Here is a 24,552-nt window from a genome sequence, read left to right as displayed (position 1 = left end):
AGGAAATGCTGCACAACCAAGAGAGATGACCGCAGCCTTAACAGCATTGTGAAGAAGAGTCGCTTCCAGAATTTGGGGGAGCTTCAAAGACAGTGGACTGAAGCTGGAGTTCAGGTATCAAAAGCCACTGTTCACAGACGTGTCCAGGAAATGGGCTACAATAGCCGTATTCCCATGATCAAGCCACTTCTGAACTCAAGACAACGGAAGAAGCGTCTGACTTGGGCTATGGAAAAGAAGCACTGGACAATTGCAGAGTGGTCCAAAGTCCTCTTTTCAGATGAAAGCAAGTTTTGGAAGTCAAGGCGCCAGAGTCTGAAGAAAAGGCTGGAGAAGAGTAAAATCCAAGTTAATTGAAATCCAGTGTGAAGTTCCCACAGTCAGCGATGGTTTGGGGAGCCATGTCAGCTGCTGGTGTTGGTCCACTGTGTTTCATCAAGTCCAGAGTAAATGCAGAATTTAGAGCACTACATCCTTCCGTCTGCTGAAAAGCTCTATGGAGATGATGATTTCATTTTCCAGCATGATCTGGCACCTGCCCACAGTGCCAAAACCACCAGTAAATGGTGTACTGACCATGGCATTACTGTCCTTGATTGGCCTGACCTGAACCCCATAGAGAATTTGTGGGGCATTGTGAAGAAGAAGCTGAAAGACACCAGACCCAACAATGCAAATGAGCTAAAGGCCACTATTGAAGCATCCTGGGCATCCATAACACCACAATGCCCAAGGCTGATTGCCTCAATGCTACGCCGCATTGATGCAGTAATCCGTGCAAAAGGATTCCCAACCAAATGCATCAATGGACATTTTCAAATGTTTGATTTTGTTTTGCTGTTATAAATCTTTTTTTTTTACTTGGTCTGAGGAAATATTCTAATATTTTGAGATAGGATATTTGAGTTTTCTTAAGCTGTAAACCATAATCAGCAATATTAAAATAATAAAAGGCTTGCAATATTTCAGTTGATTTGTAATGAATCCAGAATGTATGACATTTTTGTTTTTTTAATTGCATTACAGAAAATAAAGAACTTCATCACAATATTCAAATTTTCTGAGACAGTTCTGTATATTCCGGAGCGACTTTTAGTCCGAAAAATACGGTATGCATAAATGGCTCCGGTTCCTTCTCACATTCCAAAGACATGCATGGTAGGCCGATTGAGCACTCCAAATTGTTCATAGGCGTGAGTGTGGATGAGGGTGTACCCTGCCTACTCGTCAATGACTGTTGGGATAGGCTCTAGTATGCAAGCCACCCTCATGAGGATAAGAGGTTGGGATTTTGTGTGTGCTCGTGTATGTGTGTGCGTGTGTGTGTGTGTGTGTGTGTGTGCGTCACACACATATTCACACCGCAATATGCGGGAATCGAACTCACAGTGTCAGCACACAAGACAGGCAAGTGTACCTCTTCACCATCAGCGACTCCCCGGTTGGGAAAATAAAAAATATGCATAAACGTACAATTTCCAATGTAAAAGAAAGCTATATTATTTCATAATCAGTGTTTTTTCCAGCAAATATCAGCACCAAGGCATGAAAAAATCTCTGTTGGACTGGCCCTTACATCATTCTTTGTAAATTCATTGTAAATACCTTTTTAGGAATGTGGTAGGGGCTGACATTGAGACATTTTAGGTAATTGCTCTATAAAGAAACATACTATACCTGGTATTTCCACACCATACACATTGACTTCTTGGATAAAATCAACTGACCCAAGGCTTTCTGCCACCTCTGTTGTTGCTACATTTTCACCTTTCCACCTGAATCCAGGAAAACAAAATTAGCCAAAGTTAACAACACTGCAACTAAAACAAAATAATTGTAATTCTTACTATTCTATACAAATACCCAATTGTAACTAAGTGGGAAAAACATTTGGAAAAACACTTGCATACCCTGCCTTTGACTTGATGATTCAATGAAATCATATACAATTGTACCTGTAGGTGTCTCCAACTCTGTCTTTGAAAGAGATGAAACCATCACTATCTTCAGCCATCAGGTCACCTGTGTTAAAGTAGGCATCTCCCTTGACAAACACGTTCCTTATCAACTTCTTTTCAGTCAGCTGCTTGCTTCCGGCGTACCCAAAGAAAGGGGTTACGGCACTTACTTTAGATAGCAAAAGCCCTGTCTCGCCTGGGAAATGGCAGTAAAGTTCAGATCATTACGAAGGCACTTTAGATGAAAACTACTTCAGTGAGTGGAAAAAACCTTACCTTTTTTTACTCGCTGACAGAAACCATACTGATCTTTCATTGGCTCATCTTTCATCATGTCATACTTTACCAGATCATATTTGAGCAGGAGCTACACAACGAAGTTATATTTCATTAGACAGTGAAATTCAGTAACAAATCAAGTGTCAATATCTGTGGGTCTGATCATTTGAATCAGGTGTGTTGGAGGAGGGAGACATCTAAAACATGCAGAACAGTAGCCCTTGAGGACTGGGTTTGGATACAATTGCTGAAAACTAACATAATTGCATGAATGTCTTCAAGGGTCTTCTAATCATGCAATAGCTTTCTAACACAATCAGCAAACACAATGGACTATTAAAACACTGGAGGGATGGTTGCTGGAAATGGGCCTTTATACACCTATGTAATAGATATTGCATTTAAAACCAGACGTTTGCAGCTAGAATAGTAATTTACCACATGTATAGAGTGTATTCCTCATTAGTTTAATCTTATTGAAATTGAAAAAAATAATGATTTTATTTTAAAATAAGGACATTTCTAAGTGACCCCAAACCTTTGACTGGTAGTGTATGTCTAAAAGTAAGAACATTTGGGTTATCGTCTTCCTTCTGACATTTGAAAATATCATTAGCTTGGTCTTTTCAGCACTAAGAACAAGGTTGAGTTAACACTATGCTTTCTGTATTTTCAGTCAAAGTCAAGGTTGCAGCCACAATTGGTCATACCATGTACGTATTACAGTCACATGCTGCCAATGCTCTGAGGGCCATCTTTTATTCTGAAGTTGGTAGTTGGCGGCGTGCTACCGTAATGCTAAGTATGAAGAATTGTTGCGGCGATTTGCAGGCTTGACTTTCATCTGGGTGAGTGAAATTGCGATGTGAAAACAATGAATATAGATTACAGTCTGTGTTGTGTGATTGCCTATGTGACCTTCCTGTTCCCACTGTGTCTTCGTCCTCATTTTGGTCTCTCTTCTCTTGAAACATCCAGGATTGGTAACAAATGATAGGAAGTTGCCAGTACTAATATCTGTCTTTAAAATGAATAGCGGACCAGCAAGACACACTCGCCACTTCCATAATTATATGTGTTTGTAAAGTGCTTTAAGGGAAGAGCTGTTGTGAAAGGGCAATATACTGTATATAAAGATGTATTGTATTGTTTCCAGCCGGCATCGTCGAGCACTGGTTAGCATGTCCGCCTCACAAGTCAGAGGGTGTGGGTTCGATTCCAGCTCCGGCCCTCCCTGTGTGGAGTTTGCATGTTCTCATCGTGCCTGCCTGGGTTTTCTCCAGGCATTCCTGTTTCCTCCCACATCCCAAAACATGCATGATGGACTGATTGAGCACTCCAAATTGCCCATAGGTGTGAGTGCGGATGGTTGTTCGTCTCTGTGTGCCCTCCAATTGACTGGAAACTGGTTCAGGGTGTCTGCCCGATGGCTGCTGGGATAGGCCCCAGCACGCCCGCGACCCCGTGGGGACAAGCGGTAGAGAAAATGGATGGATGAATTGTTTTCTATCAAATAGCCGTAAAAGTATCAATAAATCAATATAGAGGTTTATACTTCTGTTTTTAGGTAATTCCTAAACTAATTATTGCTACAATTCAACCCATACATGTTCATTTAGACACTTTTTAGGGGTAAATACACAACAATATTTAACAATCTCACCCTGTAGATGAAGTTGGAACGCCCCACTGTGCCAATCTTGCCCATGTAATTCATGAAACACAGGTTTCCCTCAGTGGAGCCATACACCTCGCACATTTTTATGTTTCCAAAGCGTCTATGGAACTCCTGCCAGACATCCTGACGCAGCCCATTCCCGACTCCCATCCGCACCGAGTGGACCTTGTCGATCTCTGTCTGAGGGGGATAAAAGTTACATTACAAGAGTGAAAAAATAAAACCAAATGCTAATGTTTTAAAATGTCTTGCATGTCAGACTTACTTCAAAATAGAATATGGTCGCAAGAACTTGCTCCAGGTTCGGACCAGCTTTGAAAAACAAAACTACTATACTTGTATAAATGTATTATACTTATTATGTTCTCTCAAGTATAATGACTTGTTATTGAACAGACACTCTGGTGTACATGGATACTTTTTCACACCACACAGAGACCCAGAGACCCAGACCACACCCATCCAATACAAGGAGACCAGTCAGACTGATGGGGTGCAAGTGACCCAAGCCCCTCAACTGTAATTAGGATGTCCAACAACTGCTTGAACTGCTGAATGACAAACCTTAACCCTCAAGTTCCAAAGCTCATGTCCAAAGACAGAAAAGCAGAACGCAAATGGCGAAAAACTAAACTTCACATTCATCATGATATTTACAAAGACAGCCTTAAATCCTATAACCAAGAACTAAAAAAATCCAGACAATCTTTCTTTGCTGACATAATCAACAAAAACACAAATGACGCTCGTACTCTCTTTGCCACCATTAACAGGCTAACTAACGCCCCCCCTCAAATTGCCCCTGATTTTCTATCCACTGTCAAGTGCAATGAATTTTCAACCTTCTTCAAGGATAAAATTAAAAACATCAGATTAGCCATCAGTTTTACTGCAAAAGGGCCTATGGCCCCAATGCACCCACTGAAAAGGTGCCTAGTAAACATGACCCAATTTAATATCATTGACCAAAAACAACTAGAAGAAATAGTGCAAAGCCTTAAATCCTCAACGTGCTGCCTTGACACCTTGCCAACAAGTTTTCTAAAAAATGTCCACAAATGCCTTGCCCCAGACCTACTGCAGATAATAAACACTTCTCTACTTACAGGCATCTTTCCACGATCTTTGAAAACGGCTGTTGTGAAGCCCCTATTAAAGAAACCTAATCTTGACCACTCCATAATCAGCAATTTCAGACCAGTATTAAATCTTCCTGTTTCAAGCAAAATACTCGAAAGAACTGTCTATCAACAACTCTATGCCTTCCTATCCTCCAATAACATACTAGATCCCTTCCAATCCGGTTTCCGACCCCATCACAGCACAGAAACTGCGCTCCTCAGAGTTATCAATGACATCCGAATGAACACGGATTCAGGTAAAATCTCAATTCTAGTGTCACTAGACCTTAGTGCTGCGTTCGATACGGTTGACCATGAAATTCTATTAGACAGACTGGAAAACTGGGTGGGTCTTTCCGGCAAGGTTCTTGACTGGTTCAGATCCTATCTGCAAGGCAGGAACCACTTTATCTCTATCGGCAATTTCATCTCTGACCTGACCGATATGACATGTGGGGTACCCCAAGGCTCAATCCTAGGTCCGGTCCTATTCAATCTCTACATGCTCCCAATTGGCCCAATACTCCAAAAAAACAACATAGCCTACCACAGCTACGCAGATGACACACAACTTTACATAGCCCTCTCGTCGGATGACTATACCCCTATAAATACACTATGCCAAACCATTGAGCAAATAAATGACTGGATGTGCCAGAATTTCCTCCAACTCAACAAGGACAAAACAGAGATAATTGTCTTTGGCGCTAAAGCAGACAGGCTCAAAGTCACTGCTCAATTAGAATCCCTAGCCCTTAAACCAAAGGAACAAGTAAAAATTCTTGGCATTATTATTGACTCTGACCTGAATTTCAACTCCCACATCAAACTCATAAGAAAATGTGCCTTCTTTCAGCTAAAAAAAATAGCAAGGCTCAGAGGCTATACATCCAAACAAGATCTTGAAAAATTAATTCATGCCTTCATATCGAGCAGATTGGACTACGGGAACAGCCTCTTTGAAGGCCTACCAAAGAAAGCTATTAAAAAACTACAGCTCATCCAAAATGCTGCTGCCCGAGTTCTAACAAGAACCAAGAAAGCTGAACACATTTCACCAATACTCAAGTCCCTACACTGGCTACCAGTATGCCATAGAATCGATTTTAAGATTCTGCTAATAGTTTATAAATCTCTAAATGGGCCAGGGCCAAAATACCTCTCTGAACTGCTCCAACACTATGAACCTTCTAGATCACTTAGGTCATCGGGAACAGGCCTGCTAATTGTTCCCAGGTACAAAACAAAACATGGTGAAGCTGCTTTTTGCCATTATGCCCCCCACAGCTGGAATAAACTCCCAGAGGACATTAGATCTGCCCCTACCCTACCCATTTTTAAACCTAAACTTAAAACTTTATTCTCTTTTGCTTTCTAGCTGCTACTAAAGCAATGATGTTGTTTTTGTTTCTGTTTGTTTATTATAATCTAAAATGTTCTTAAATGTTCTTAAATGAATTTATGCCAGGCTCTGACCTGATGTGATTCTGTTCTATAATCTATCAATGACGTTGTAATTTATTTTTTTGAATGAACTTATGTAAATGCTATGCTCTGCTTCACCTGCTTTCAATAATTTGTTTTGTAAAGCACTTTGAATTGCCTCTGTGTATGAAATGTCCTATATAAATAAATTTGACTTTGACTTTAGATGTGCTAGAGCACAGGTGTCAAACTCAAGGCCCGGGGGCCAGATACGGCCCGCCACATCATTTTATGTGGCCCGCGAAGACAAATTGTGCATCAAATTCGTGTGTCATTACGAGAATTTCAAATTGTCTTCACTTTTAATAATACCTTTGTTTTTAAATATTTGACCAGTTTTTACTCGTCTGGTTTAAAAACGAGTTATTTGTCAGTTTGTTTTGTAGCTTTTACTGTATATAATATGAGGTGCTCATACATTTATTTGGGTTGACAGTCATAATGGCCCTCCGAAAGAAGCTATGACTACAATGCGGCCCGCGAAAAAAATGAGTTTGACACCCCTGTGCTAGAGCCATCAAATGCTTCAAAATGCAATTTCAAATGATGTGTGTAATTTGATTAAGGACTGATGACTTTTTTTTGGCGGGGGCTTGACGATGAACAGATGAATAAAGTAGAAATTATGACGGACTGACAATGATGCAGGATCGCCTAGGCAAATGACGGAGGCCAAAAAACGGATCAACAAAATTGTGTGTGCGTGCGTGTGATTTTATAGATAAAAGATATTTTGTCGGCGTCTAACCTTTTTGACGGTCGTTGGGTAATTGTAAGTTCAGTGAAACTTCTACTTACAAACTTAATTTGTTCCGTGATCGGGTTCATAGATCAAAAAGTTCATAAGTAGGAGCGATTTCTCTCCATAAGAATTAATGTAAAATGTAAAATTAATGTTTAAGTGTTAATAACACCATTGCTGCCAGCTCAGTTTCCTTATGAAACTACTTTGACCAATAAATTCAATTTACAGCCAAAATGGGAGTGCAAGTGTCTTACAAGTGATAGAGTTAATCATTTTAATCAATATTGTAAATAGCAGAACAATACTATTAAAAAGTACGATTGTTTCACATCCCAGTTGCCAATCGATTAGTCAAGGTTTGCATGCGCAGTAATAAGCACTCCCTGCATGAGTATGTCCTTTGATGGGTGTAATTCATGTGTGCAAATGGTTGCTTTTCTAATTACTGATATTCAGATGACTACAAACGAGCACAGTGCCATGGCCAAGCATTCACCCACTCAACAAAATACCAGAAGAATTGTGGACAAAGAGGACTTTCAGTCTTGCATCAATAAGGAGCTCCGCCATGAAATGACGTGTACGTGCATATCTGTGGGAGGAGCAAACAAAGGCAACAAAAGATGTTTTTCTTTGGTTCGCAGACCATAGTGTGATTCACGACTCAATGATTTTGGACAAGAAAACTGTCATAGACGATATTCCATAATCTCCACAAAATACAAACCGGATTTGGTTGAAGTTGGGGAATTGTGTAAAATGTAAATAAAAACAAAAATGATTTGAGAATCCTTTTCAACCTATATCCAATTGAATACACAACAAAGACAACATATTTAATGCTCAAACTCATAAACTTTATTTTATTTTTCAAATAATAATTAACTTAGAATTTCATGGCTGCAACACGTGCAGCAGAAGTTGGGAAAGGGCATGTTTACCCCTAGTTACATCACCTTTCCTTTTAATAACACTCAATAAACGTTTTGGAAGAAAGGAGACTAATTCTCTTCGCTTCTCATGTGGAATTCTTTCCCATTGTTGCTTGATGAACCGCTTCAGTTGTTCAATCGTTCGGGTCTTCCCTGTCGTATGTTACGTTTCATAATGCGCCACACATTTTCAATGGGAGACAGCTCTGGACTGCAAGCGGGCCAGGGGAGAACCTGGACTCTTTTACTTCGAAGCCACGCTGTTGTAACACGTGCAGAATGTGGCATTATCTTGCTGAAATAAGCAGTGGCGTCCCTGAAAAAGACGTCGCTTGGACGGCAGCAAATGTTGCTCCGATATCTGTATGTACTTTTCAGCATTTATGTTGCCTTCACAGAAATGTAAGTCACCTATGCCATGGGAACTAATGCACCCCCATACCATCACAGATGTTGGCTTTTGAACTTTGCGTTGATAACAGTCCGCATGGTCCGCTTCATCTTTGGTCCGGAGGACACAACGTCCAGTGTTTCCAAAAAACAATTTGAAAAGTGGACTCATCAGACCACAAAACACTTTTTCATTGTGCATCAGTCCATTTTACATGAGCTCGAGCCCAGAGAACCTGGCGGCGTTTCTGGATGTTGTTCATAAACGGCTTTGGCTTTGCATGGTAGAGTTTTAATCCACACTTACTGATGTAGTGATGAACTGTATTTACTGACAGTGGTTTTCTGAAGTTTCCCTGAGCCCATTTGGTGATATCCTTTACACACTCATGTCGGTTTTTAAGGCAGTGCCGTCAGAGGGATCGAAGGTCACGGTCATTCAGTCTTGGTTATGTGGCGCTTACGTGCAGTGATTTCACCAGATTCCCTGACCTTTTGATGATTTTATGGACCGTAGATGTTGAAAACCCTAAATTCCTTGCAATTTTGCTTTGAGAAATGTTGTTCTTAAACTGTTCAACTATTTTCTCACGCAGTTGTGGACGAAGTGGTGAACCTCACCCCATCCTTGCTTGTGAATGACTCAGCATGTTTGGGGAGGCTCCTTTTATACCCAATCATGGTACCCAATTAGCCTGATCACATGTGGGATGTTCCCAATAGGTGTTTGATGAGCTTTTCTCAGCTTTCTTTGTCTTTTTTGCCACCTTTCCCAACTTCTACTGGAAGTGTTGCAGCCATGAAATTCTAAGTTAATTATTATTTGAAAAATTAAATATAGTTTATGAGTTTGAGCATTAAATATGTTGTCTTTGTAGTGTATTCAATTGACTATAGGTCAAAAAGGATTTTCAAATCATTGTATTTTGTATTATTTACACAATTTCCCAACTTCAACCGAATCCGGTTTGTGTGTATATATATATATATATATATATATATATATATATATATATACGTATATATATATATATATACACTACCGTTCAAACGTTTGGGGTCACAAAATTGTTTGGGTGACCCCAAACTTTTGAACGGTAGTGTAAATATTATTATAATAAAATATTATGAATTAAATATTATAAATTATATCTTATATTTGTATAAGATTATATATAATCTATGAATATAAGTATACATATATATTATAAGATTTTTTACACAGAAGATTATATATATAATCTATAAATAATTATCTAAATAAATATACCGTATTTTCCGCCCTAAAAGGCGCACCGGATTATAAGGCGCACCTTCAATGAACGGCCCATTTTAAAACTTTGTCCATATATAAGGCGCACCGGATTATAAGGCGCATAAAATAGAAGCTATACTGCAACAAACTGAGGTTGACTAGGGTTGCGGTATGCATCCACTAGCCAATAACCAACGAGCCCTCTAAACAATCGCGTTTCTCAAACGATCTCCTATAAAATGATCGGAACTGACTAAAGTTCGATCTAACGCATTGGTACTACTTACCTATGTTTCCCTTCCATATCGATCCGTAGATTTACTCGAAACATTAACAGAGCAGCCTATTTTGACATGAAATAGCCTGGTACGTATAGCAGCTATCGTTATAGCATTAGCCATCCGCAAAGTCCCACGAGCCTCAGCTCGCAATCTCCCATGAGCCTCAGCAAAGTGTAAACAATCGCGTTTCTCAAACGATCTCCTATAAAATGATCGGAACTGACTAAAGTTCGATCTAACGCATTGGTACTGCTTACCTATGTTTCCCTTCCATATCGATCCGTAGATTTACTCGAAACATTAACAGAGCAGCCTATTTTGACATGAAATAGCCTGGTACGTATAGCATCTATCGTTATAGCATTAGCCATCCGCAAAGTCCCACGAGCCTCAGCTCGCAATCTCCCATGAGCCTCAGCAAAGTGTAAACAATCGCGTTTCTCAAACGATCTCCTATAAAATGATCGGAACTGACTAAAGTTCGATCTAACGCATTGGTACTGCTTACCTATGTTTCCCTTCCATATCGATCCGTAGATTTACTCGAAACATTAACAGAGCAGCCTATTTTGACATGAAATAGCCTCGCGGGTACAACAGCTATTCGGTGACGCCCCCTGACTACAGTTACCGTAATGTTGGGAAGCGATGCGACCTTGTAATTTACTAGTCGTACTAAAACGTACTGAAACATTTTGGCAGAGCACTGTGTACAACCAGTATGGATCAACAAATTCATCAATTGATCCATATATAAGGCGCACTGGACTATAAGGCGCACTGTCGGCTTTTGAGAAAATTTTAGGTTTTTAGGTGCACCTTTTAGGGCGGAAAATACGGTATACACTACCGTTCAAAAGTTTGGGGTCACCCAAACAATTTTGTGACCCCAAACTTTTGAACGGTAGTTATATATATATACTATTTAGTTTATGAACTAATGGAAAAAACATGTACACGGTTTGTATATATATATATATATATATATATATATATATATACACGTGTGTGTTATATATATATATATATATATATATATAGGTGTTATATATATATATAGAGAGAGAGAGAGAGAGAGAGAGAGAGAGAGAGAGAGAGAGAGAGAGAGAGAGAGAGAGAGAGAGAGAGAGAGAGAGAGCGCACTGTTTAATTTAATGGTGGTGTCTCATTCTGAACACTGGGTGGCAGTAAGTAATAAGGTACTGCAAATTACGTAGACCAGTGGTATAGCATGCCAGTAAGTAATACCTCAATAAAGTCCTCCTCACGGGCCCAAATATGAACAACAGTTTGCTCGGGGTTTAGGAGGGAGCCAGTGGCAGTAACGCAATGATGGCCTGGATGACGACGTCATTGAGTACAGATTGTGTGTACATGTTTTTGGAAATCGCCCATCAACATCCGTGGCCACATATGGGCTCCGAAGAGCTGCTGCTAGTGTATTCAATTGAATAGGGGTTGAATGGATTTTCAAATCGTTGTATTTTGGATTTATTTACATTTTACACAATTTCCCAACTTCAACTGAATCCGGTTTGTAATTGATTGTTGCAAAATTTGACCAAACAATCTCAATCCTTGGAAATAAACCATTCATTGATCATTGAGAAACTAAAAAAGGTGTGCTTTTTGCTTATTAGAGTGCTGACACTGAAAATGGATTCGTGACCTATTTGGGTCAGGTACATTTGCTAGTTTTTATTAAATATTCAACCATAAACCATCATTCGTCTTGGGCAGGGGTCCCCAAACTTTTTCCTGTGAGGGCCACATAACTTTCCCCTTCTCTGATGGGGGGCCGGTGTCAGTTTGTAACAGAAAAAGTGTGACGATCGTAGGGGAGCTTAAAAAATTTATTGTTTTCCAGAAAGCCACATATAACCAAATAACGGTTATTTAATAACCCTTTCCAGGTTCTTTACAGAAAAAAAGTCAGGAAACAAATAATAACACTATTAATGAAATAAATAATAACTAAATAGCCCTCTCTGAGTTCTTCACAGAAAAAACAGGAAATAAATAATAACTAAATAACTCTCTCTGGGTTCCTCATAGAAAAAGAAGCCATGGAACATTAACTTTCTGTTGTGCCATGCACAATCTTAACAGATAAAAGTTCAGCTCAGTTGTCAGAGCAGAATCTCTCTGACACATATGAGCAGTCTCTTAAAGTTCTTGTGTTCCTTCCTTATAATCCTTTTGTAGGTTCCAGTAGGCTTGTAGACACCGCTGTCTTTTTTGTTAAAGTTTGCTAGTGCGTCATAGTCTGGAGTAAAATTTGTTGTGGCAATTCTTAGGCGAGATCCGAGGTGTTGGTCCGTTTACCTCGATCTGTGACGGTTTGATGTTGACGTTCATGTGGCTGAACGTCACGTCGCGTACGTCGAGCCAAATTGGCCACTCTCTTTTAAACGCTCGGCACTGTGTCCACCTTGCTTTTCCTTGGGCGACTCATTTTAATGGAAGGATTCCAGGGGAAGGTTTGTGGGTGGCTTTAGCGCAAAACTGCATCTGAAAGCTCAGCGCGCGAATTACAAGAATGCTGTCGTCACAGCCCACGCTCTAAATTCGGGACTGATACAAATAGAGCGCGAGTGCGCCATGTCCGTACTACTGAGTACGTACAGTGTACGTCGTACACGCACTTGTGAGTGTGCACCGAGCTTTCTGACACGGCTTCCGGTAGTAAATGCGCAGGCGAGCGCTTCCCCATCTACTGGGGAAACGCAGTCATTGCAGGCAAAATGACCAAAAAAAAAAAGTTTAATAATACAATTTGTTCAGGGTTGGCGGGCCGGATTAAACGGTCCCGTGGGCCGTATCCGGCCCGCGGGCCGTAGTTTGGTGACCCCTGGTTTTGGGGGACACATTCCAGACCCACCCGGTTGAAGTAAAAATCTCTAATACACGTTGAGACCATAACAGTATACTGCATGTATGATAGTGTTACTGTCACGATCCGTCTCCGTTCGTTTCCTTGTTTTAATGTTGCCATGGTTTCTGTTCGCGTCGCCCCGCCCCTCCTGTGTCTGCTCACAATCTATGTAATTGCCGTCACCTGCCTCTCGTTTACCTGTCTTGTATTTAAGTCCTGTCTGCGTGTCACTCCCCGTCGGATTGTTCTCGTCTCATGTCTTCTTGTTTCTTTTGGTTCCTGTCTTTGCCAGTTCTGTTCAGTTTTTCACGTCCCTAGTCGAGCATCTATAGTTTGTCTTTTGAGTTTTTTCAATAAACCCTGGTCCAAGCTGTATTTGGTCGCTCAGCTCCATTCACTTCATGAAAACACAGAGGACGAAGATTTCGATGGATTTAATGATTTGGAATGACACGGATGGTTCGATAAACTTGTTATTTACGTTATAGTTATTTGATATACAGTTTATATATAGTTATATAGGCCTGTGGAATAATTGGAACTGCAACTGATGATGAGTCGGACGTCAGCGCAGCATCTACTTCCGGAGTCAGCGGTGTTGTTTATAAGTGACACAGAGGACGAAGATTTCGATGGATTTAATGATTTGGAGTGACACGGATGGTTCGATAAACTTGTTATTTATGTTATAGTTGTTTGAATAACTGTTAATATGTTACGTCAGGGGCGGCTCGGTGGGACACTGGTTAGCACGTCCGCCTCACAGTTAGGAGGGTGCGGGTTTGATTCCACCTCCAGCCCTCCCTGCGTGGAGTTTGCATGTTCTCCCCGTGTCCGTGTGAGTTTTCTCCGGGCACTCCGGTTTCCTCCCACATCCCAAAAACATGCTTGGTAGGCCGATTGAGGACTCCAAATTGCCCCTAGGTGTGAGTGCGAGTGCGGATGGTTATTCGTCTCTGTGTGCCCTGCGATTGGCTGGCAACCGGTCCAGGGTGTCCCCCCTCTACTGCCCGATGACTGCTGGGCTAGGCTCCAGCACGCCCGCGACCCCCGTGGGGACAAGGGGTATAGAAAATGGATGGATGGATGGATGGATGGATGGATGGATGGATGGATGGATGGATGGATGGATGGATGGATGGATGGATGGATGGATGGATGGATGGATGGATGGATGGATGGATGGATGGATGGATGGATGGACGCACGGACGGACGGACGGATGGATGGATGGACGGACGGACGTTACATCAGGCATGTTCTTAGTCCCCTGTTTTTGTTTATGTAACGTTAGCATGCCGTATCGTTTAGCCTGTTGTTGCCTATCCATGTCTGTTCTTGGTGTTGGATTTTGTTAAATAAAGTTCCCCCAAAAATGCGACTTGTACTCCGGTGCGACTTATATAGGGTTTTTTTTTCCATCTTTATTATGCATTTTATGGCTGGTGTGACTTGTACTCCGGAGTGACTTATAGTCCGGAAAATACGGTAATCCACTTGAGTCCATTCATGATTTTGAAGACTGACTGAATCACTAACAAACAAAAAAGCCAATAAACAAAGTGAGACACGGTACGAGATTCTGGTGGTAAGATATTCGATACTCAACTTTATTACGTTGCAAAGACAAGATAATTATTGTTCAAACTAATTAACTTATTTCGTGCAAATATTGTCTCATTTTGGAAAAAAAAAAGCTGGGACAGGGCAAAAAAAAAAAGGCTTAAGAAAAAAAAAAAAAAAAGCTTATTTTTAACATGAATTGGTATAAAACAAGCAGCCGCAAAAGGCTCAATTGTTCTCAAGAGAGGATGGGTCTAGGACTGCATGAGAAAATAGTCCAACAGTTTAAAACAATTTCCCAGCAAGGAATTTAGGGTTTTCGTCACAGTCCAGAATATCGATTCCCCAAGCGGCACGAGCAATATACTGAAGTTCGTCGCTACATCTATAAATGCAAAGTAAAACTCTATTATGCAAAAAGAAAGCACACATCAACTACACTCAGAAACGCTGGTCTGGGATGGAAATCATCTGAGGTGGACTGAAGAAATGTGTTTTCAAATTTCCAAATATTATTGGGAAATAATTAATGTGTTTTCCAGGCCAAAGAGGGAATTGGCCATTGCCGTAAATGCAAAGCTCAACAGTCAGCATCTCTGGTAGTATTGGAGTGTGGCGGCGGTAAGGGATGCCGTCAAGCTGAAGAAGTCCAATTGGGCCTTTTGGGCCTGTGGGAATTCGGAGGCAGCTGACAGATACCAGATGGCCAAGTGGAATGCGGCTTTGGCGGTTGCTGAGGCGAAAACACAGGCATGGGATGAGTTCGGTGAGGCCATGGAATATCACTTCCAACTGGCTTGGAGGAAATTCTGGTCCACCGTCTGACGTCTCAGGAGGGAGAAGCAGTGCACTGTTAACACTGTGTATAGTGGAGACGGGGTGCTGCTGACCTCGACTCGGGACGTTGTAAATCGGTGAGGAAAATACTCCTCAAAAGACTTTGTCAATTCCACCGACACGCCTTCCATTTTGAAAGCAGAGCCTTGGGACTCTGAGGTGGGCTCTATCATCTCTGGGGTTGAAGTCACAGAGGTGGTTAAAAAGCTCTTCGGTGGCAAGGTGGTGGATGAGATCCGCCCGGAGTTCTTAAAGGCTCTGGATGTTGTGGGACTGTCCTTGCTGACACACTTGTACAACATTGTGTGGACATTGGGGACCATGCCTCTGGATTAACAGACCGGGGTGGTGGTTTAAGAAGACCCTTTTTAAGAAAGAGGAGAGCGTGTTCCAACTACAGAAAAATCACACTCCTTGCTCTCAGGTCTATTCAGGGGTGCTGGAGAGGAGGGTCTGTCGGGAATTCGATTCTCGGTTTCAGGCGGAACACTGTGGTTTTCATCCTGGCTGTGGAAGAGTGATTACCGTATTTTCTGGACTATAGGGTGCACCTAAAAACCTAAAATTTTCTCAAAAGCCGACAGTACACCTTATAGTCTGGTGCGCCTTATATATGGATCAATTGATGAATTTGTTGATCCGTACTGGTTGTACACAGTGCTCTGCCAAAATGTTTCAGTACGCTTTAGTACAACTAGTAAATTACAAGGTTGCATCGCTTCCCAGCATTACGGCAACCGTGGTCAGGGGGCGTCACTGAATAGCTGTTGTACCCGTAAGGCTATTTCATTTCAAATTAGGCTGCTCCGTTAATGTTTCGAGTAAATTTACGGATCGATATGGAAGGGAAACATAGGTAAGCAGTACCAATGTGTTAATCGAACTTTAGTCAGTTCCGATCATTTTAGAGGAGATTGTTTGAGACACGCGATTGTTTACACTTTGCTGAGGCTCATGGGAGTCTGCGAGCTGAGGCTCATGGGAGTTTGCGGGTGGCTAATGCTATAGTGATAGCTGCTATACGCACGAGGCTATTTTATGTCAAAATAGGCTGCTCTGTTAATGTTTCGAGTAAATTTACGGATCGATATGGAAGGGAAACATAGGTAAGCAGTACCAATGCGTTAGATCGAACTTTAGTCAGTTCTGATCATTTTATAGGCGATAGTTTGAGAAAGGCGATTGTTTACAGAGGGCTCATTGGTTATTGGGTAGTGGATGCATACCGCAACCCTAGTCAACCTCAGTTTGTTGCAGTATAGCTTCTATTTTATACGCCTTTTACTCCGGTTGGCCCTATATATGAAATCATTTCTAAAATAAAAAAATTCAATGAATGTGCGCCTTATAATCCAGTGCGCCTTTTGGTGCGAAAAATGCGGTAGCTCTATACCCTTGGCAGGATCCTCAAGGGTGCATGAGAGTTCACTCAACTAGTCCACATATGTTTTGTGGACTAAGAGAAGGCGTTCGACCGTGTCCCTCAGGAAGTTCTGTGGAGGGTGCTTCGGAGAACGGGGTACCGAACCCACTGATAAGACCTGGTCGGTTCCTTTATCACCGATGTCAGAGTTGGTCTGCATTTCCGGCAGTAAGTCATATTCATTTCCGGTGAGGGTTGGACTCTGCCAAGGCTGCCCTTTGTCACAGATTCTGTTAATAACTTTTATGGACTGAATTTCTAGGTGCAGCCTAGGCGTTAAGAGGGTCTGGGTTTGCAGCCTCAGGATATTATCTATACTTTTTGCAAATGATGTGGTGCGGTTGGTTTCTTCAAACTGTGATCATCAAGGCTCATTGGAGCGGTTCGTAGCTGAGTGCGAGGTGGTCGGGATGAAAATCAGCACCTCTAAATCTGAGACCATGGTCCTCGGTCAGAAAAGGGTGGAATGCTCTCTCCGGGTTGGTGATGAGGTCCTGCCCCAAGTGGAGGAGTTCAAGTATCTTGGGGTCTCGTTCATGAGCGAGGGCAGGATGGAACGTGAGATGGACAGGCGGATCGGTGCAGCGTCTGCTGTGATGTGGACTCTGTACTGGTCTTACTTCACTGGTTCTTTTATCTCAAAGAAAGTATTTTAGGTTGCATTACCTGACATGTTTCGGCTTGTACTTCCGCCTTCATCAGAGTGTCACTGGTGTGGTTGTGACGCGTCTTTATCAGCTGATGGATGAAGGCGTGGGTCACCTGTCAGATTTGACAGGTGAGTCACGCCCTCTGCTGTCCGTTCACCTCTCCAGAATGCTGTTCCAGGTGGTAGAGAGCATGTAGGCTCCCTTGTCCCTGTTGATGGTCCTCGGGCCCCGCTTGCGGATCTCAATGGCCTCCCTGATCCAACGCTGATAGCAGAGGGCGTGACTCACCTGTCAAATCTGACAGGTGAGCTACGCCTTCATCCATCAGCTGATAAAGACGCGTCACAACCACACCAGTGACACTCTGATGAAGGCGGAAGTACAAGCCGAAACATGTCAGGTAATGCAACCTAAAATACTTTGTTTGAGATAAAAGAACCAGTGAAGTAATTGAAAAGTGAAAACAAAATGAACTTAATACAATCTGTACTGGTCTGTCGTGATGAAGAAGGAGCTGAGCTGTAAGGCAAAGCTCTTGATTTTAAAGTCAAAGTCAAAGTCAAAGTCTGCTTTATTGTCAATTTCTTCACGTCAAGACACACAAAGAGATCGAAATTACGTTTCCCACTATCCCACGGTGACGAGACATAGTACACAATATACACACAAAAAGTAAAAACAAGAAGGCACAAACAATGAATAAATAAGAGCGATGACTAAATAATAAATAAACAAATAACATAATAAATAAGAGGAGCAAAAATGGAGCAAGTGTGTATACAGCAGACAGTCAGAATATAGCGCAAAAGTACAGGACGTTACGCAGGAGGGGGGAGAGAGTTCAGGATCCTAACAGCCTGGAGTATGAAGCTGTTGGTGAGTCTGGTGGTGTGGGAGCGCAGGCTCCTGTACCTCTTCCCAGAGGGCAGAAGATCAAACAGAGAGCGAGTGGGGTGACTCATATGACACACAATCGTGGTCGCCTTGCGGGTGAGATGGGAGGTGCAACTGTCCTTCAGGGAGGGGAGCGAAGCACCAATAATCTTACCAGCCGTGTTCACTATGCGCTGCAGGGCCTTCATGTTGTAGTCAGTGCAGCTACCACCCCACACAGCGATACAACTGGAGAGGACGCTCTCAATGGTGCCACAGTAGAATGTAGTGATGACGGCCGGAGGAGCACTTGCTCGCCTGAGTTTCCGCAGGAAGTACAGGCGGCGCTGAGCTTTCTTCGCCAGTGATGTAGTGTTGGTGGTCCAGGAGAGGTCCTCACTGATGTGCACTCCCAGGAATCTGGTGCTGCTCACTCTCTCCACCACAGCACCATCGATGGTCAGTGGCAGGTGTTGGGTGTGACCCTTCCGGAAGTCAACAACAATCTCCTTGGTCTTGTTGACGTTCACCAGGAGGTTGTTGTCCCTGCACCACGTGGCCAGAAGGTCGACCTCCGACCTGTATTGAGTCTCGTCGCCCTCGGTGATGAGACCCACCAGAGTCGTGTTGTCGGCATATTTCAGTACGCGGTTGCTGCTGTAAGTTGCAATGCAGTCATGTGTCAGCAGGGTGAAGAGCAGCGGACTGAGCACGCAGCCTTAGGGGGAACCCGTGCTCAGCGTGATGCTGGCGGAGATATTGTCGCCAACACGTACTACCTGAGGCCTCTGACAGAGGAAGTCCAGTAGCCAGTTGCAGAGGTAGGTACTGAGGCCCAGCTTGTCGAGTTTGCAGATGAGTCGCTGTGGTACAATGGTGTTGAATGCAGAACTGAAGTCCACAAACAGCAATCTCACATACGAGTCCCTTCTCTCCAGGTGGGTAAGGGCTGAGTGGAGGGCAGAGCAGATGGTATCCTCAGAGGACCGTTTGGCTCGGTACGCAAACTGGAAGGAGTCTATGGTGGGGGGGGGGAGAATGGATCTGATGTGCTCCATGACAAGCCGCTCAAAGCACTTCATGATGATGGGTGTCAGTGCCACGGGGCGGTAGTCATTGAAGCAGGACGGAGTAGGTTTCTTCGGCACAGGTATTATGGTGGCAGCCTTGAAACATGATGGGACGATGGCCTGCTGCGGGGAAATGTTAAAGATGTCCGTGAAGACACCCATCAGCTCCTCAGTGCAGTCCTTTACCAGTTGATCTACGTTCCGGCCCTCACTTATGGTCACTAGCTATGGGTCATGACAGAAAGAACAAGATCCCGGATACAAGCAGCCAAAATGACCTTTGGCGTCTTTGGGGACGCATTTGGTTCACACACCAGACAGACATTGGTCACAATACTGTATGTAACGTACTGGGTGCTTACACACCAAAAAAAAAATTAGACCCATTAAGACCTGCAGTGTCAACCTAATCCAAAAATGCACACGCCCCTAAAATCGACAATACCAATCTACAACACACACAGTTAAATAACACACACACTGGTACCTTTGGCTGGTTGCAGAGGTATCTGCACAGTTCACCAATATACTGGAAAACTGTTGCATTATATTTTCGACAGTCAGTCCAGAATTGTGAGACTGAGAACTTCTTCTTTAGAATGCATGTTGCACCTGTGAAGAATCAATAAAATTAAATTCAATATGACAAAAACATCAAGTTGTTATACAGTAGGCCGCCTCTGTATCACAGTTCAAGCAATGTGACCCCAAATACTCGCAGCTTGGAAAACATAAAAAAAATGTATCCCCCCTGATATTGCAATGTCAGAAACCAGGGTTGCATGGGGTGTTCAAGGCCATTTTCTATACTACAATGAATGGCTCATTCAATCAAATCATATCTGAACAGCACAATGACACAAAGGTTTCTTAATTTATCACAATTCTAAATGTTGCTTCTTACTTTGTTTCCACTTCTATTAAGGCTGTGAGTGCAAGATTGATATAGGAGTGCATTTTATTTTATGAAAAAAATGACAGTAGATGGACGTGCGTTTGTTTGCGCATGCGTGTGTGTGTGTGTGTGTGTGTTACAAACTAATTCTAAGTTGGGGTGTAAAACATAAATAAAAACAAAAAAGAAAAGCAAACACTTTCTTTGAAATCTTTTTTAAGAAAGTGAAGTCTGAGATGGTAGTGATGCTAACATTGAAGCAACCAGCATTCTCTTTTGCTAATTGCAGCTACTTTCAGGAGTTTAGGAAACTTGGCTGACTGAAGTGAGCAACTGATTACTTGGTACAACTCAATTAGCGCACATTTTGCAATAGTAGTTTTGAATAAGTAGGGTGGTATTGAGTCAAGACAGCTTGTTGACGGTTTCAACTGCTGCACCGTTCTACAAAGTTTTGATCAATCCCATCAAATTCTGACATTGAGTAAGGTGTAGTTTAAACAAACAACTACATCTGTCAACAGTGACAGCACAGAATTGAAGTCATCCAAATATTAAACATACCATACAGTTTCTTTTGCCTGGACTGACTCCGGCTGCTTCTACCCTGTGCCCAAATTTCTTATCGATTAACAATGAGAGGGCAACAACCTGTTCAATGTTTATCAGATCAGTTGGGACATTGACCTCTACCATAAGTACATTGAACTTTTCTTGGAAGAGGGTCCTGTTTATGTAGACAAGGAATGGTTTTGAAGAAACACAATGTAAACTTTTCTTGATTAAACTATTGTAACTACCGTGTTTTCCCATGCATAATGCGCAAAATTCAACAAATTTATTGTCCTAAAATCTGGGGTGCGCATTATGCATGGGTACAACAATTTTTGAAGAAAATCTCCCTCGAAATAAAACTTGAAATCACACCTTTCTTCTTGTTTGTTGTCAATCGCGCATCGCATTCAGCCATCCTGCCCAACACACTTAGTCAGTAAAATTCATAATTGACGACACATCGTTTGATGCGATGGTGCAATCCTTGATGGTGTGTTATTGTCAAATATTGTTTGTTTTTTAATCTCCATCGCAGACCGGATATCATATGGAGGCCGCCATTACAGTATACGCAGAACGGATGCGCAAGCGCAAGACACGTCAGCTATATAAAGAGCGAGAGTTCAGTTCTCTACCTAATAGTTTCAATTCCCAGTTTAATTAACAGTTTCAATCAGCAAATAAAATGCGTATTACAGGTAATATTTTATTTCACAACACTTTGCCTTGTTCCTTTCTTCTCTGCTGTTCACTTCAAACACGCTCCATACGAACACAATGCTCTCGTATCAGACGCTTGCTCGATCACCTGCTCGTTTGCTGTCACAATGTACCCTACACAAATCCGAAACATTTCTTCGCTATCGAGTTTGCTACCGCATGCGCAGTTATACTGACCGGCAGAATAACATCCGGTTGTTCCCAAAGATGATCTTTTTTTCTGAAATAATTTTACGTTTACGGACTTAAGTAAGAGTCAAAATTTGGGTGCGTATTATACATGGGTACAGGCTTTTTTCCAGCATCGACATGCCATTTTTAGGGTGCGTATTATGCATGGAAAAACACGGTTTACTCCGGAGCGACTTATATATGTTTTTTTTCACGTTATTGTGCATTTTATGGCTAATGGACCTATATTCCGGAGCGACTTTTAGTCCGAAAAATACGGTACTAAATATTGATGTCATTTTTCTGTGGAGGTGCCCAAATCTATGCAACTGCCTACTTTTGTTCAAGTAACGATTGCACACTTTCTGTAAATCCTATAAACTTCATTTCACCTGTCAAATATCACTGTGTTTGTCTGCTATATGATATATTTAACTGAAATTGCTGATCTGAACAACCAATGATTTATAAAGGAAAATCATGAAAATGATTAGCGGTGCCCAAACATTTGCATAAGATTGTATATGTGTATACTTTATGTATATATACAGTGCCTTGCGAAAGTATTCGGCCCCCTTGAACTTTTCAACATTTCGCCACATTTCAGGCTTCAAACATAAAGAGAAAAAAGTTAAATTTTTTGTCAAGAATCAACAACAAGTGGGACACAATCATGAAGTGGAACAAAATTTATTGGATAATTTAAACTTTTTTAACAAATAAAAAACTGAAAAGTGGGGCGTGCAATATTATTCGGCCCCCTTGCGCTAATACTTTGTAGTGCCACCTTTTGCTGCAATTACAGCTGCAAGTCGCTTGGGGTATGTCTCTCTCAGTTTTGCACATCGAGAGACTGGAATTCTTGCCCATTCTTCCTTGCAAAACAGCTCGAGCTCAGTGAGGTTGGATGGAGAGCGTTTGTGAACAGCAGTCTTCAGCTCTTTCCACAGATTCTCGATTGGATTCAGGTCTGGACTTTGACTTGGCCATTCTAACATCTGGATACGTCTATTTGTGAACCATTCCATTGTAGATTTGGCTTTATGTTTTGGATCATTGTCCTGTTGGAAGATAAATCTCCATCCCAGTCTCAGGTCTTTTGCAGACTCCAACAGGTTTTCTTCCAGAATGGTCCTGTATTTGGCTCCATCCATCTTCCCATCAATTTTAGCCATCTTCCCTGTCCCTGCTGAAGAAAAGCAGGCCCAAACCATGATGCTGCCACCACCATGTTTGACAGTGGGGATGGTGTGTTCAGGGTGATGAGCTGTGTTGCTTTTACGCCAAACATATCGTTTTGCATTGTGGCCAAAAAGTTCGATTTTGGTTTCATCTGAACAGAGCACCTTCTTCCACATGTTTGGTGTGTCTCCCAGGTAGCCTGTGGCAAACTTTAAACGAGACTTTTTATGGATATCTTTGAGAAATGGCTTTCTTCTTGCCACTCTTCCATAAAGGCCAGATTTGTGCAGTGCACGACTGATTGTTGTCCTATGGACAGACTCTCCCACCTCAGCTGTAGTTATCTGCAGTTCATCCAGAGTGATCATGGGCCTCTTGGCTGCATCTCTGATCAGTCTTCTCCTTGTTTGAGATGAAAGTTTGGAGGGACGGCCGGGTCTTGGTAGATTTGCAGTGGTCTGATACTCCTTCCATTTCAATATAATTGCTTGCACAGTGCTCCTTGAGATGTTTAAAGCTTGGAAAATCTTTTTGTATCCAAATCCGGCTTTAAACTTCTCCACAACAGTATCTCGGACCTGCCTGGTGTGTTCCTTTGTCTTCATGGTTCTCTCTGCGCTTTAAACAGAACCCTGAGACTATCAAAGAGCAGGTGCATTTATACGGAGACTTGATTACACACAGGTGCATTCTATTTATCATCATCAGTCATTTAGGACAACATTGGATCATTCAAAGATCCACACTGAACTTTTGGAGTGAGTTTGCTGCACTGAAAGTAAAGGGGCCGAATAATATTGCACGCCCCACTTTTCAGTTTTTTATTTGTTAAAAAAGTTTAAATTATCCAATAAATTTCGTTCCACTTCACGATTGTGTCCCACTTGTTGTTGATTCTTGACAAAATAAAATTTTTATATCTTTATGTTTGAAGCCTGAAATGTGGCAAAATGTTGAAAGGTTCAAGGGGGCCGAATACTTTCGCAAGGCACTGTAATCACTCGCTACATCGCGGTTCGTTTATCGCGGTTTCACTACATCGCGGATTTTTTTTCCAAATTAAAAAAAACATTTTAAAGTCAAAATGAAACTTCTAAATTGAGGAATTATGGCACAAAACTTGCCCACACGCCAGCAGAAGGCAAGGAGTGCCCAGACAATTGCAGTGTGTACACTTGTACCTTTTTATAAAAACATTGTTATAATAATAAGAGTTCTAAAAACATATTTACAGTGTTGTACCTTGTTATAGAAAAACTGTTATAATAAAAGAGTTCTAAAAACATATTTACAGTATGTACACTTCTATCTTGTAATAAAAAAAACATAATAATAACCGCACCCGCCATCACACCTAGGGGCAATTTGGAGTGCTCAATTGGCCTACCAAGCATGTTTTTAGGATGTGGGAGGAAACTGGAGTACCCAAAGAAAACTTACGCGGGCACAGGGAGAACATGCAAACTCCACACAGGGAGGTGGAATCAAACCCGCATCCTCCTAACGGTGAGGCAGACGTGCACCACTGTGCAGCCCTCTATGTATGAATATGCATATGTTTTAATTTACTACATTATATGTAAAGTGCTTTGTTACAGCTGCAGCTGTTGTGAA

At 41.9% G+C, this 24,552-nt stretch overlaps 1 protein-coding gene across 1 annotated transcript in view; it reads right to left on the bottom strand.

Moving 5' to 3' along the window:
* slc27a6 (solute carrier family 27 member 6) overlaps positions 1–24,552 on the bottom strand; it is a 71,266-nt gene that overhangs the window by 37,220 nt on the left and 9,494 nt on the right. The window contains 5 exon segments of the mRNA XM_037265823.1: positions 1,678–1,775; positions 1,956–2,154; positions 2,235–2,325; positions 3,901–4,095; positions 19,903–20,027. Of these exon segments, the coding sequence (XP_037121718.1) occupies positions 1,678–1,775; positions 1,956–2,154; positions 2,235–2,325; positions 3,901–4,095; positions 19,903–20,027 (708 nt within the window).

Source organism: Syngnathus acus, chromosome 12, assembly GCF_901709675.1.
Source record: "Syngnathus acus chromosome 12, fSynAcu1.2, whole genome shotgun sequence".
Taxonomy (NCBI): Eukaryota; Metazoa; Chordata; class Actinopteri; order Syngnathiformes; family Syngnathidae; genus Syngnathus; species Syngnathus acus.
Note: the sequence above shows the minus strand (reverse complement) of the source record. Positions and strands in the feature narration are given on the sequence as shown.